General features: G+C 40.0%; 1 protein-coding gene across 1 annotated transcript in view; it reads left to right on the top strand.

Moving 5' to 3' along the window:
* The window catches only part of LOC112974939 (follicle-stimulating hormone receptor), a 93,561-nt gene extending 77,729 nt beyond the window's left edge, over positions 1-15,832 (top strand). The window contains exons 7-10 of the mRNA XM_026084460.1: positions 967-1,035; positions 1,147-1,221; positions 6,682-6,867; positions 14,261-15,832. Of these exons, the coding sequence (XP_025940245.1) occupies positions 967-1,035; positions 1,147-1,221; positions 6,682-6,867; positions 14,261-15,488 (1,558 nt within the window). The 3' untranslated portion in view covers positions 15,489-15,832. The remainder of the gene's footprint in view (positions 1-966; positions 1,036-1,146; positions 1,222-6,681; positions 6,868-14,260) is intronic.
* The last annotated feature ends 210 nt before the right edge of the window (positions 15,833-16,042 follow it).

The raw sequence follows: 16,042 nt of genomic DNA, 5'->3' as shown, positions 1-16,042 counted from the left end.
CTTGGCAGAAAGCCCCGGAGTTTTAGTTCACAGAATCACTACCTGTTTCTTCTCTCACGGGCAAGAGCCCGGAGGAGTTGGGGTTAGGTGCAGGGGAGCAGCCAGGGAGGGTAATTTGGAGAGGCAGCAGATACAGAAGGAATTCAGCAGCTTAGCAGGCAGTTTCTGCACCACAGCCACCCCCATGCATCCTGCCCTGCTCAGTCGCAGGCAGCCTCCCCTCCACCAGCGCGCTCCGGGGAAGTTAGACCACCGGCACAGGGACTCGGCAGCGCTAGTGTGTGGCACGTTTCCATGAGGAACTATCTAGTAGAGGAGACTTCTCTGTAGATGTTTTGCTGCTTTTAGCCACCTTCCCCTTTCCCAGCTCTCACTTCTCCCCAGTGTTTATTACTGGGGCCTTCACAGTTCTGGAGGCAAGTGGAAACGCTCACTGGAGCAGCTGCTCTCTTCCGTTTATTCCCTGGCCTTCTTGAGCCTTCCTCTTTTGTGTAATAATTGACAAAGGATAAGCTGTGACCTTGTGTTTCATAAGCATTTTGAAAATATAAAGTGTAAATAGCACCAAGAGCAACAGTAGGAAAGATTCTGAGCTCATTCATTCTATATGAATTCCATCTGGAATAACTTCACTGATTTTACTGTAGGCTGCCAGGGAAAGCTATGGGAAGAACCATACCCAAATCCATGTATCTATTTTTTCTAACTTTGATTCAAAAACTTATTCTATGTGTCATTTCCAATGATAACGCTGATCTGTCCTATTCGGATCTGTACTCTCCAAATCCTTCTTCCAACTATTGGGACTTCATCACCTGGTATTCATAGAAATTTCCTAATTTAAATATCCATTTAAGAATTACACATGTTTGAAATCACCTTATCTTTTCACTGGTCTATTTGAATTAGGCATGTTTTAGTTCGGAAGCATGTATAAGAACATAACTGTTTTTTTCTCTATTGCAGATGGCTAAATAAAAATGGAATTCGAGAAATTGAGAATCATGCATTTAATGGAACCTACCTGGATGAGCTGTAACTACTTTTGTTATGTAGTAGTCTGCAAAGCAATTATTAGCAAGTAGCCGCTCCTGCAGGTTTTTTAATATCAGATTGTTTTAGCAGTGATATTGATGTGTTTTACAGAAATCTGAGTGATAACCACAACCTAGAAAAATTACCRAATGAAGTCTTTCATGGAGCCAATGGCCCAGTTGTTTTGTAAGTAATATTCAGATTTTTTTTCTCATTATTAACTTCCCAGAAAAGAACAGATAAGAATACAGCATTCAAATGTGAATGCAGGTCTGGATTTTAACATCTCACAAATGTTGGAGGTCAAAATTGGAGCTGCATGTCTGAATATAAAAAACTGGAAGCCATATCTGAAGTATCAGTCTAGATCCAATTTTTTGGAGCAYTTGGATCCAATTATTAGATCCAGATTCCTCTCCAGAGTTGATTAAGATCTGTAAAAGAGAAGTTCTGCTTCACTTATGCAGTGAAAATGCTGTTCATTTTTTGTTTGGGGCAAAAGCAAGGATAGGTGAGTGGGTCCTCAGTGCTTAAATTTGAATTGCACACCCTTGAAAAATTTAAAACCACTGAGGATTTGCCCTGCAGCTCTGAAGCTTAATTCTAAAGATAAAATCCCTACCCTGTACTTCACACAGTTAAAATAGGATCTCTTCGGTGGTGTTAATCTGGAAAAAGAGGTCTCAGAAGTACACGGTTCAGCACTAGAGTGCTCATGGATCTCAGTCACCGTTACCTCAAGCTATGCTTTGGCACAGGATCTGAAAATACCTGTGACTGTGCACAGCTGCTTGTGCTTCTGAGCCCAAGCCACAACATGTAAGAGCAGTAACAAACACATGACCTTTTTTTTTTTTTTGTCACCAGTTCATCAGGGCCTTTCTCTCTTTCCATCTACCCTGGATGTCCAGAGGGTGCCCCAGAAAGGGTGAAAGGGGGTAACTGGAATTGTTGGAAGATTTTACACAGAGGTTTAGAGTGGTTGGGAGTCTAAAAAASGCAGAGAAAAATGGCTAGCCAACCTTGAGTTCAGATAAGAGCTCTTCTGAAGGCATTGAATATGTAGTCCAAACCCTTTTTCCATCTTGTAATGTTCAGTGCACTTATGATGTAAAGAGCAACCGACCATATGGGTTACCTACATTTTACTCCACTTGCATCACTCCCTCAAAATGCCTTTACCCTTTAGAAAAGACTGCCAGTGGAGCATCTTTTCAGCAGTAATGCACTTGATGTTTCACTGGRAAAACATCATTTCCTGGAGCGAGAAGTTAATGCAATTTCTTTGCAAACTGTAGCTGATACAATCATATTCTGGAGGCTTATCAAATTGATTTGGCTGTAGTTCAGATTCATTTGATAGTTCAATTTCTAACACTGAGTTATTTGTGTAAGAAGTTTTCTGTTCCATTACTAGTGTGTCCACTATTCTGTGGATGGTAAATTACCTTTTTATCCTGACTGAGATCATGAAAGAGGAGCCTTCTGCTCATCTGTCACTGTAGTGTACACCAGAAATATGCTTTCACTTATGGAAATGATTAACCCATAATGATATCTTTGCTGGGGAAAATAGTGTTGTTGAAAACAAATTTGTGTTGCAGGCTACAATATTTTATTAGACTGAACTTCAGAGTGTTTAATTGTTTGTTCTTCCTGCACCAGTGTCTATTAATACCGCCTTCTATTTTAGATTTCAGAATATTAAAATAACATGACGGATTCACAGACACAAATATGAATGTCACAATGCACCAGTTTTATCACCTAGTCTGCCTTACACAGGCTACACAGTTTCACAGATCAGTTCCTCTCTTAGGCTTATGACTTTTGGCTGAATTAGAATATCTCTTTTGGAAAGATACCAAGTTCTGAGTAAAAGAATTTCAACATTGRCATTAGGCAGGTAAATCAAATGGCTAATTAGATTTACACCTATACACTTTCCTTCTGTATAAAAATGCACTTTATTTCCAACTTGGATTTTCATAGCCTCAATTTTCAGCCATTTTGTTTATTTCTCTTCTGGTGCTCCCAGAGCAATAGTAGCTTACACCAGGTTTTAGGGACTGGGCCACTTACTGAGGTCCATAGGAKCCTCTGCCTTCCATAAGCATTAAAAAACTTGGGGAGTTCCAGTGAGGTGCAGGAAGGTGCAGGGGGACTCTCAGCTTTCCCCCTCCATAAATGTGATTCAGCTGCTCGATGATGATCCATTCTGGGCTGAATTCCCTGGCTGAACCCTGACTCCATAGTAGGGCAAGATGTGGCTACCATCCATCCTGCCCTCGCAGCTTGTCTTCAGTGGGAAACCCAAGTATGTGGGCCAGGAGAGCTCCAGTAGGTCCCCGAATAGACGGCTGAGTTCCTGAAGCACTTCCAGAGGGCACTGTAAATGCAACCTCTGAGAAGATTAGTATCACTGCTCAGTCCACCGCTCTCTCCCACTATCCCAGCCTTTTCTTGCTACTTCTATATGTGCCTTTCAAACCTAAACGAGATTATCCACTGTCAGTATATTTTGCTAATCCAACAGAGACTCCCAGTGGGAAAGGGAAGTGATAGGAAGAGAGCTCAGATTAATTTTGCTGTTCCTGCACTGGCTGCTGTCACAGCTGATGTCTAGCAGTGAACAAAGCCTCAAGGAACCTCTGAACTGAGGTCTGCTCTGTGACAACTCAGTGGAGTAAGTTACTAAACCACCTGCACCCTGTCTGTGTTTGCTCAGTGGCCTACTGGYGGTGTATCAACACCTATCTCTAACTGACATATCAGCAAACACTGCACTGCTATGCAAAGCACTTTCCCCAACTTGCTTCCATTTATGTGCAATAACAATCTTAAAAAAAAAAATAGAAGGATGTTTAAAAGAAGAAGATATTTTCTCAGGAAGATATTTAAGTATTTTAGGTGTAGAGACAACTAGAGACTCAGTAACAGTTTAGCTATTTTTAAGTCTAGGTGATATTCCTATTCATATTTGTTATTTCCCAGCTGGCATAATAACTGTTTGGACTTGCTGAAGATTTCCAGCTAACAAGCCAAAGAAAACATTTTTCATGTCCTTGTTCAGAATTATAAAACCTTATGAAGTTCCATAGGCGCTTAATGTTGCCATGAATGATACTGTCTGTGGATTTCGGCAGAAAACTGCCGCTTACTTGTTTAGTCATGAGCATATACTCAAGGTGACAGTTTTCWTTAGGCAGCCTACTAAGGACAATAATCAGTCCATGAAACAATTGAGGTTGCCAGTTGCAACCTAATTACCACTTTAGGTGTCTAAGTCAGAAATTTAAAGCTTAAAGTTCCTCTTCAGCTGCTGCTTTTAGCTTCTGTGAGAAAAGGATCAGACCCTGAATGACCTCAGGACCAAAATATGGTACCTCTTAGTCTTAYCTGCAGAAGTGCAAAGCGTTTCTGCTCTCACCTGTCCATCTTGCCCTTCTAGTAGACTTTACAGCCCTGGCTCAGGGTAGCAGAGTGGGGTCTCTGTTTGCTTCTCGGCTACCACAATTCACAGTAATCCAGCCAGCAGCTTAAACTGCCAGCGAAGGAGGGCTGTTGTTAATATTCCAGCATGTGAACTGGTGTTAACAGAGGAATGGACRCAGACCTCCTTCAGACGGGGCCGTAGCCCTGGCAGATGGTCATGGTGAATATTGGAGAGYGCTCACAGTTTAAGCAGCCCCAGGAAAATCCGGCAGAGCCCCAGATCCTCAGCAGCCTCTGCGTAGCTCTCAAATGCACTCCATTGGGATTTGCCCCAAAGACATCCCCGTCATGCCAATGGGTTCCGGGGAGGAGACCCAAGTTTGGGGCCAAATCCTTAAGCTGGGCAGAGTTTAGGACACTCACCAGTGCTTTTCAGCATTTTCTGCCTGAGCGCTTTAGGGTAGTCCCCCTCGGCATGCAGGGGTGGCTCTCAGTTTCAGTACCCAGTGTTTCTCCAGGCCCTGCACGCGCAGCGCAGGGCACCTCTCCCGCAGCTGGGGGGTGTGTGTGTGTGTGTGGGGGGGGGTCGTTCCTTCAGAGCTGCCAGGGCAGAGCTGCGTGCTGCAGTGCCTTGGGCCTGGGGAGTGAATCCGAAGCCACCAGCTGTGGGCACATTATGGACACAAAGATCATGTTTACCCAATGCTAATAATTGCTTTAGTAGCTAATATGAATTTGTTAGACTTGGCTGACCTCAGCTAAAGATTGTGAGTGCAGAAACATTTCCTGGTACTAATTCTGTTCCTTAGAATGAGGAGTGGAGGTGCAAATGTGCATATTGTGCATAGCAGCTGTCTGAACTATATATATGCTGCTAAAATCTGGTCTCTCCCACGTGTGGCACCATTCTTCTGCATTAATATTGTAATAAAAATAATTCGTGCATATCATGTAATGTAAATCAAATAACGTCCTGACATAGGACTGTTACAGGTGAACTGGAAAATACTTTGGGGTGTATGGAGATAATACCAAATAGTCAGTCTGATTTATTAGGGAAAATCTTTTTCTTTTGTCAGACAAAATAAAAAGCAGGGCAGCCTTAGCAAATGTTGGATCCTGGATCAGTCTGGTGACATAAGAGTGCAGCGGCTAAGGGAGGACTGGATGATGTTGCTTAGTCCGTCTTACTATTGCTGTAACAGAAGAAAGTGTGCTTTCCTGCTGTCAGAGGCTGAAGGATACAATTTGTGTCCCAGACAAGGAAATGTGGGGACAACTTGCCCCAGCTGTTATATCGTGGAGCATGGGGATGGGTTCCTGAATAGCTCTTTCCTGGGAGATGGTTGGTCCTTCTTCCCTTCCCCCACCTGTGTGGCACAAGTCAAGATTTAGTGTTTGTACCATGCAACATTTTTCCTTTGAAAAGTCTCCTTAATGCTGTCTTTAGTACATTCATAGTCGCTGCTTCCATCAGTGCCTTTGATAATCTGCTCCACACAGTAATTGTCTTCCACATAAATACATCTCGCCTAACCTCCTGTAATCTTGCTCCTTCCTTAGTTTCAGTCTGTGCTCTCTTTGTTTTTTAAACCTCTGGAAAAATTTTATTATTTTCATTCCTCTCAGTCTGAACCTTATCACCCCATCTGTCTTTAATCTCTTTTCTTCCTAATGAATACAAAACCTCATATTCTCAACCTGTCTTCACATCTGTAACCCCCCCCATGAGCTTGTATCTTCATATTTATTGCCTTTTGCATTTTCACCTGTCCTGCAGTAGCCTTCCTGTAATGTGATGTTCGTGAGGAACATAACAAACTTCTATTGTGATTTCATCAGCCTTTTGCATATCATAACAGTGTTCTTGGATGACTGGTGCGTTTATTTCACTATTCACTAAACCCAGAATCATGTGGAGCTAATGTTTTTTTGTCACTGTTAATTCTTATCCCGGAAGGTTATGGGATTTTTTCTTTTTTTTTTCAAACCGGACTAGCGTCGCTTGATTATTGTTTGCAATGAATATTAGTTCAAGTCTCACTGAGGAACTCCTAATTTATCCCTCAATCCTGTTTTCAGTGTGGATTTCTAGATGACCTCTTTCCAGTCACTACTCTGAAAATGAGCAGGGCAGTCTAAAACATATCATCTCCATCGCTGAGCAAAAGTTAATTTGCTTTTTACTAAGGTTTTCATATGTTTTCTAAGGGATATTTCAAGGACAAGAATCAGTTTCCTGCCAGGTCATGGATTAGAACTCATTAAGAAGCTAAAAGCAAGGTCTACATACAATTTAAAAAAACTTCCTGATTTAAGCAAATTCAACTCTTTGATTGAGGCAAACTTCACCTATCCTAGCCATTGCTGTGCGTTTACAAACTGGAAAAGACAAAAGTAAGTAATTTCATTTGTTTTTCTTTTTGGTGCTTCTCAGCTGTTGATAGTGAATTAAACAAACTTATTCAAAATCTGAATAGGAAATGCCTCTTCAGCACATATAAGTAAATGGATAGAAATAAATAAATGTAGAATACATAATGTTTATGCATGTTACACAGTACACCGTATTTCAGGTTGGTGATAAGTTCTGATAGCTCTATTAACATCAGCATTTTCCCCAGCCGAGAGTCTAGCCCATACTTGTCATAGGCCATCTTTCACTGGCACCTGCAGTCCTGGATCAGCACAGAGCCACACTGAAGACACTCAGGAGAAATAGCTTGGCAACTTTTCAGGAGGTAGTTGGAGGGAATGCAGTGTTTCCACAGAAGCTTGTCAATATTTGACCAGCAATTCAAGAGGGTAACAGGACCACTGAGTGGTCTTAACCTCTTCTCTCAGAAAGTCACAGTGACGTTGAAAATCAGTATGACCAAACATACTTTATCTGTCTAGTCTACATATACACCATTTAGGGATATGATTTCTAAATTGGCTAACCTAGAGACCCTTTAACAGAAATCGAGTGTGGGGTCATCTTAGACTCCCAAAGTAAATTCCCATGCTAGTTTTAATTTATCATCAGCAAGATGCAATGAGACTTCATATATCAATGATTGCCATGAATTATTTTCAGCTCCTCTGGTAGAATTAAAAGGTACATATTAATTAGTTAATGAACCTCCTGAATTTGTGCCACTGGAAAACCTGAGGGATTGGTACCTATGGAACCCCCTGTTACTGTTCCAAGTTCTTCCTTTGCTAGATGTCCTCAAAGACTTGGAATTTGACATGACAGAAAAAAAAGAAAAAAACACAGATCATGGTTATAATTCAAGACACTGTCTTCAGAAGTTGCCTAAAGCTTCAAAGAAAGATAAAACCACATAGAGAAAGCATAAACAACTACTACGCTTTAATACTTATAATAGCAATTTATTTTATTTTTAGCATTGTACTGTCACCAGGCAGTGTAAGATGCCTCATCTCGCTTGTGCTGATAGCTAATAAATATCAGTTATGTGTGCTTGCAACACTAGCTGTATGAAGAATGCAAGTCTGGTGGTGGAGATTACAATGATAAGGAAAGTATCTGGCAGAATCAATCCCTCATTAGCATTTTGGATCAACAATGGGCAAACTTTTTGCTAGGAGAGTTTATCAGAAGGTGATATTTTCACGTAATTCTACAAGCTTATGGAGGCACAGTGCTTGGTGGCTTGCTAAGTAGAAATGCTCCCAATCCTTCCACCACTGATGGCAACTTGATAGTTGCCATTGATTTCAGTGGAAGCATGCTTAGTCCTAAAAAGCTGAATGAGCAAAGGGATTTTGATATCATCTTATGATTTACATGTTTGACCAGACTTCTGGCCTGCTTGTGCCAAATCAGGACCCAAATCCCAAAATCTACCGCTCAAGATAGGCAACTCTGCTGGATGTTTCAAAAGCAGAGTAAGAGTCACTTCTCCCATTGAAAGAAAGTCACAGGAGGAAATGGCACTGACCTTTCAGTAAGATCTCAGTAGCTCATACCCTCGCTTGGGCTATAAATAACTTCACTGCCACCCTCGCCCCAGGGGATTTAAACCCATGGCACTCAGTTCCCTCTTTGTTCAGCCATTGCCCTGACAGGTAAGAAGCCAGCAAGGACTCTTACTAGCCTCCCCACAGCCTGGGCGAGAGTAATTTGAAAAGAAATGTCCATGAACTGTGCAGAGCTTGTGTAAGCCAAGTGTGACTGGGCAGCGAGCTGGGATGGAGCACCACGCTGAAGCAGCTGGTGCTGCTTCGGGAGCAAGTCTGGTCACAACTTCACTCACGATCATCTATGGTATCATTTGTAGTGCAACAGGAAGAAGTACTACGCACGTTGGAGCTGCTCTTCTTTATGCTGGGTCTTTGAAAACTCTTGTATTGATATGAGCGCTTCTTCTACTGTTTGTCCTTAAAGGCGAAGGGATTTTCTTGTCAGAAGAATTTGTAGATAATTTCTGGAATCAAGGGGCTTGGCTTCACAAGTTGCCTAAATCTAAAATTTCAGTAAAAAAAGTGAAATTTAAAAAAAAAAACAAATCACTATAAGGCGACTAATCCTTTACATGGAACCTTCTAGGAAGTACTTTCGGTGGTAAAACAAGGTGATGCTACAAATGCAAATAAAGGCAGAACTACATAAAATTCCCATAGCTGACCTCTCAAAAGTTTTCTTCTTCCCCCTGTACAAAAAAGGTCTTCTCAAGATAAATTTTCCTTGACTTCAATAATGCATACATTTCTAGGCCTCACTGAATATACTGTTTCTGAGAGGTAAACTCTGGAATATCCCCAATGCCTATTCTAATCCCTGCTTCAGATGACTGACTTCTGTTCTTGGAAGGTGGTATTTGGTGCTGCTGCTCCTCTTCTAAGAGAGAGGCTCTTTGCATATGAGCACATATTAGTATGTCATTTATATCATTGATATAAATTATCTAAAAAATTTGCTTTAAATGAGTGAAGGAACCTTCAAACAACAGAAAAAAATGGCTTAAGATCTAGTTTTAGTGGAGTCAATAAAGCTGTTTTTATTTTTAGAGATTTTGAAACATTACCTTTTTTCATAAAAGGAACCATATTTGGTACTAAATTTAAAATATTGACAAGTTTATATTAATTTCTGTGCTAAAAAGCTGAAAAGACTTTTGAAAGAGTAGCTGCTGTGCAGGTACAAAGACTTTTTTTTTTTTTGTCATTTCAGTTTATTCTACTAATTTAATTAAATTCCAGTTAATTGTAGTTGACAAAGCCAGAAGGCTTTTGTTTGTTAAAAAGTCTGTGTAAAAGAGGAGAGACACTCATTCTAAAATCTAGAAGGACAAGATAGCTATAAATAATCCGTTCATATCTCTGGCTATTATTATGAATTTCTCTGTTCAATAAATACATTTAAATAAACTGTTTTCTGTGTACAACACATTCAAAGTAGTTTTGTTTCACTGTTAAAAGAATTGAATGCTGGTTTGGTACATTTTAACTTTATTAAATTTTCATGCAACCAGACTGTGACATGAATCATTAGGAAAACAGTAATCATTGTCTTGTAAAAGAAATGCATCACAGCTGGGTTAAAAGTACAAAAATGAAGACTTCATTTAGATCAGTGCATGCTCTGATATATGATTACTTGAATAAATGTGCACATGTAGAGTGTATCATCTTCTTGATCAACAGAACAAAGTTGAATGTATTTATATTTTCTATGGCTACCAACCCTATCTTTTAAAAAATACTAAGCATAAATGCAAAACGATTGAAACAAATGATTTAGAATAAGCCTTCCCGTTAACCAGTTTAAATCAAAATTAAAATTGGTCTTTTCATTCATATAGTCATGTGTCTTGTACTGGAATTAGTGGGAGACTGATATATCCTCTCTCCAGTTTAAAGATATCAAATGGATGTATTTTGGTTCAGAGGAATGACAGAGCACTGGAACAGGTTGCCCAGAGAGGTTGTGGAGTCTCCTTCCTTGGAGATATTCAAAAGCCACCTGGACGCGATCCTGTGCAACGTGCTCTAGGTGACCCTGCTTGAGCAGGGGGGTTGGACTAGATGATCTCCAGAGGTCCCTTCCAACCTCAACCATTCTGTGATTCTGTGAACGGTGAAGTGCCCTGCGTGTGAACATCAAAAGTATTAACATACATTTTGGCAGAGATTAGTCAAACATATAGTAGCTACACCTGCCTTCATTTCAAAACAGTTGTGTGGACAGCTGACACAATCTGTGTGTGCATTCAAGACTGCCCAGGTTTTTTAAGAGTTATTAATAGTTTGCAGTACTTGATCGCAGAGTTTTGATGGTGTCTTTGGTAAGAGTTGTGTTGGTTTAGTGCAGCAGATATTACTTATTGTCATGAGAACTGATGTGACTTGACTTACCCTACATCTTCACAGGACCCATTCATTCTCCTGTAGTAGTTTAGGTCTCAAAATATTTCCAGATAATCCAGGGAGGATAAAAAGGATACCCAATAATCCCCAGAAATGCTTTTCTAAGGATCACTGGGGCATTTGATGTTCACGTGGGAACTTTAAGAAAGAATTAAGACAGACGCCTGAAGCCTCTTTCTGACTGACCCATTTACATGAATTTTCCCCTTTTTTGAGGCTTTTGCAGCATTCAAGATTAATGTATCACCTCTCCCATTACCTGGTTAAAAACCATATGCACCAGTGAACTGATTCTGTTGTGATAATGGGAAGCTTAAATATGTTATAGCAGCAGTGTTTTCTGCATTTTGGAGGATGTCACGTCAACCACAGACCAGCTGCAAGACTGAGACATGAGAGACAAAACATCATAGTCAATTTTGCTGCTTCTTTTTCCACTCCAAGAAGAATTACAGTATATGATAAATACTGATCTGTAGATTCATTACACTAGAATACTTTGATGAAAATTGGCTGAGCAAATGGAAGGTAAAGTGATTTTTATGAAAACTTTAAAAAGACAAGTCCACTGTACCATGTTGAGCTCCTCTCACATCTTGCTGTGATTGGAAATAATATCCTGCTCAGATAGATAGCGCTGAGGCTGGATGTTAAAACTCTCGACTTGGCATAGACCATTATGAACTTCAGCAAGCTTTTGGCTTTCTCTGACATAAAGATCACCTGCCAAAAAGAACTAGAGTGATATGAATCTGTCCTTACACGTTATCATTGTTCTTTGGAAGTCCTGTCACTTGAAAACCTATTTTTAAAAAGCATGGCAGCATCAGGAGACATATTTGGGCCTCATTTCATGAGAATATAATATCAGTTGCTCACAGCTCATCTGATGGCACTTTTCAGTAAGCATAATTGATTTGAGATAGGACCTAATATGGAATCTAGATCTGGACTATTTATTCTGCGGAGTGTATTTCTCAGCACAAAAAAATCCTGCTTTCACCAGATCCAGACAGAGTGCATAAAATGACTACTTGTACAAAGGTTGTTATTTTTGTCTATTTTTGTCAGCGCGCTCTGCCAATTTTAATGTTATTCTTTAAGTTGTCCTTTCTCTAGTTTATTTTTCAGACAATTCACTTTTTAGCGGAGCCAACAAGAGGGTTACAAATAGCATGAATAAATGGACTGTGTTAAAATGCATATGGTCTCAAAAGGACGCAAGGACTCATCCTTTGCCAAAAATGTATTAAATTATTACTCAGTGCACTGTACAGTGCAAAGGGCAAATAGCCCAGGGCAAGAAGGCCGTAAGTGCTAGTCACAAACAGTCCATACTAGATGAAGGTTTTTCTTTCCCTTAGTAGTTTTGAACTCTGCCCATCTTAACTGCTCATGGTGCAAGTAACCAGCCGGAAGACCCCCTTGGCACCAGTCCTCAGAACAAACAGAGCATCTAACCTCACGGGACTCTAATTTTATTTGTGACCTCTGGGTGTTAAATAATAACAAGAATTAGTAAATAATAATAATAAGCAGAAATATTTTACTGGCCCTAAACAGCTGCCTTATCTGTGGGACAGATGTAGCTCTAAGCAGTGTCTCCATAATTTGGGAAAAAGTATTTTTCACTTGTGGCTGAAAAATGTTTGATTAAAAACATTTCCTTGGGTTCGTTTACTAAGAAACACCAACTGCAGTAGCTTTCAGGACCCACGAGTGCCTGTTGCACTCAGACCTGAGGGACTCGCTTGCCCCCCCATCATTGCCCCTTCCAAGCGTGCATTCCCTTTCAGCTGCAGAATTGTTGCGGTGTTGCTCAGCCAGCCCCTCGCTCGTCCCTGTGCTAGCAGAGCACAGAGGAGCAAATGTAATGCCTTGCTTTGGGTGTCATGACCTCCATAGTGCATATTTGACCTCACAGAAAATCAGCTCTCTACCTCAGCTGATAAGCAAGATAAAAAATACTGATAATAATAGAGGATGCTCAGGACCTCACAGGAGGTGAGAAAATGTTCCTCACCTGCTGGCACTGGGGCTTCATTAGTTTTCCTTTCTTACAAACAAATGCTTTAAACTTATGGTGTGGGGGAGCTGGAAGATGTGGTAAGTGTACAAAGTGAAAGGATAAAAATAGGTTACAGAAAAGAATTCTCCCTTGCCTAACTTGCCCAGAAAGCTGTTCTCTCATGTGTACTGCAAGTCAGAGTAGGATATATGCTGAGATCCTGTCCTGGAAAATCTATAGCTAAATTGCTATCATCTAAGCTGTTGACAAAAGTAGGCAGAGCTGAACTATGTTGGTTTTACAGCACGTTGTCAGCTGCTTTATTTGCTAACACTCCTTGGTATTTGTTACCTTGATGGAGCTGATCATCTCTTTATCTATCTCAGCCAAAACACTTGTTTCTTCAATTGGTCTAGTCATGAAGGAGAAGGGCAGGGAAGTTAATCCTCTCCGAAATAAAGGTAAATACAACCTATCAAAAAAGGAAAGTTTTTACCTTCCACAGATTTTTTTTTTTCTTGAAACTCTTTTTTGAAGCAAACTCTTTTCCTTTGTTTACTTGTTCTGCTGAAAATTCCAAAATTTTTAAAAAAGACCTACTGACAAAAACAAAAGTAGCTACTAGTTCTACAGAAATGTTCAGCTGGGTCGGGTTGGTTTCTAAGTCATTTTCCTTGAAAGTTTTAAGCAAAATGTTCTATGAGGTCTTGTGTTTGGATCTGTTATGATATCTGCCTTCCAGAGATTATCTGGAAGCCCTGAATGAGCTCATTTATGCTATTTATGCTATGTTGTGTTAATGGACAGTGGCCATCATGATATGAGATACTGAAAATAAATGGCACAAACTGGAGTTGCTCTCTGCCCTGACAGAGTTACAAGATTAAATATGACACTCTGACTGCCAAGAACTTTAGGGAAAAAGGAATTCTAGAGTAACACTAATAGATGATAGAAAGATTATGATTATACAGACTCTTTATGGGCACAGTTGAATTGAATCATACTTCAAAGTTCAGTCTTATATAGTGATTCATCATCATGTTTCCCCCATGCAGAATCAGATTATCAATAACAGATTATGTGAGAAGTCCAGTTGAAATAAAGGAGGTTTCTTACAGCCTACGTCTGTCCATGTAGACAACTGCATTATGATTGTTAGTACAGCAAACATCAAGCTTTCCCTTCCCTTACATTTTACTATGCTTTCAATTTATTTACATTTTTATGTAGTACTTTATAAGTAGGGACCAGTCAGCCTATTAATTTCAAGCTCCAGGGTGGTCTCTATAATCAGCTAACCAGAAGGACAGAGCTGTTAATGGAAACTGCATGATTTCTCATTTGTTGCATGCCTCTTGCTGTGTCTCTTAGTTTCCAACTGTACTCTTTTTACAATTTCAGCACTGAATTACATCCAATATGTAGTATATCTCATGCCAAGCAAGACCTTGATGAACAGCATGGTGATAAAATGCACAGACGATCTGCAGCTGAAGATTATATTTCCTACTATGGCATAGGTTTTGACCCAGCAGAGAATGAATTTGACTATGGTTTATGCAATGAAGTAGTTAATGTAGCTTGTTCACCTAAACCTGATGCTTTCAATCCATGTGAAGATATCATGGGATACAATATTCTCCGAGTCCTGATATGGTTTATCAGCATCCTAGCTATCACTGGGAACATTGTCGTCCTTGTTATTTTAATAAGCAGTCAATACAAACTCACTGTACCTCGGTTTCTAATGTGCAATCTTGCATTTGCAGACCTCTGCATAGGTATCTATCTCTTGCTGATTGCATCTGTAGATATCCAGACCAAAAGCCAGTATTACAACTATGCCATAGACTGGCAAACTGGGGCAGGATGCAATGCTGCAGGATTTTTTACAGTGTTTGCAAGTGAACTCTCAGTCTACACACTGACTGTGATAACTCTGGAAAGGTGGCATACCATCACCTATGCCATGCAGTTGGACCGCAAGGTTCGATTTCGTCACGCTGTGATTATAATGATTTTTGGCTGGATGTTTGCCTTCACRGTGGCCCTTCTCCCCATCTTTGGAGTCAGCAGCTATATGAAGGTCAGCATCTGTTTGCCCATGGATATAGAAACATCATTTTCTCAGGCTTATGTTGTATTTCTTTTAGTGCTGAACGTACTCGCATTTGTGATCATATGTGCCTGCTACATCTGCATCTATTTTACTGTGAGAAACCCTAATGTCGTCTCTTCAAACAGCGACACTAAGATTGCAAAACGCATGGCCATACTCATCTTCACAGACTTCCTCTGCATGGCACCAATATCTTTTTTTGCAATATCAGCCTCACTAAAGGTTCCTCTCATCACAGTGTCCAAATCCAAGATTCTTCTGGTTTTGTTTTACCCCATCAACTCATGTGCCAACCCTTTCCTCTATGCCATTTTCACAAAGACTTTCCGAAGGGATTTTTTCATTCTGTTGAGCAAGTTTGGTTGCTGCGAAATGCAAGCCCAGATTTATAGAACAGAGACCTCCTCATCTGCTCATAATTTCCACACAAGAAATGGCCATTACACTCCTGCATCAAAAAACAGTGATGGTACTATTTATTCACTGGTTCCTCTGAATCACTTGAACTGAAATGTTTGCATGAATTTGTGTCTGAGGCAGTGTGATAATCACTTTCAACTATGAATTTGAATAATGACTTCAACATAGTATATAAAATTATTTTTTATGGGGAAATGTTTTTATTTCCACTTTGCAGGGTTTTTTGTTCAATGAACAGCCATCAGAAATGATACATAGTTGTCATCAGTTCTTGAAGGACAAAGAACCAAAAGTCAGTATGCACCGAAGTGTCCTTGTACAATTGTCTCAAGAAATAAATGAATTGTATAAACTGGTATTTCCCACTATACGTCATTCTAGGAAGATGTTAGCTGCTTACTGCTTACTGAGAATTAAGTACTGGCTATATACGGGTGAAAGAAAAAATATGTAGAATTAATTTTTTTTCTGTGAAGCATGCTATAACAATGACAAAGTAATTAGCTTTTTTTATTAATTTGATCTCCTGGGGTTACAGGAGGCAGAAAGCCAATTTACACTCTTCCTTCAGCACAGACTTACTAGGAATGAGACTATCATCTTGTGTTGTTTCCATTTCTGTTTGCCACAGCAGATAACTAGGA

Source organism: Apteryx rowi, unplaced genomic scaffold (genome assembly GCF_003343035.1).
Source record: "Apteryx rowi isolate R43461 unplaced genomic scaffold, aptRow1 scaffold_64, whole genome shotgun sequence".
NCBI classification, from domain to species: Eukaryota; Metazoa; Chordata; class Aves; order Apterygiformes; family Apterygidae; genus Apteryx; species Apteryx rowi.
Note: the sequence above shows the minus strand (reverse complement) of the source record. Positions and strands in the feature narration are given on the sequence as shown.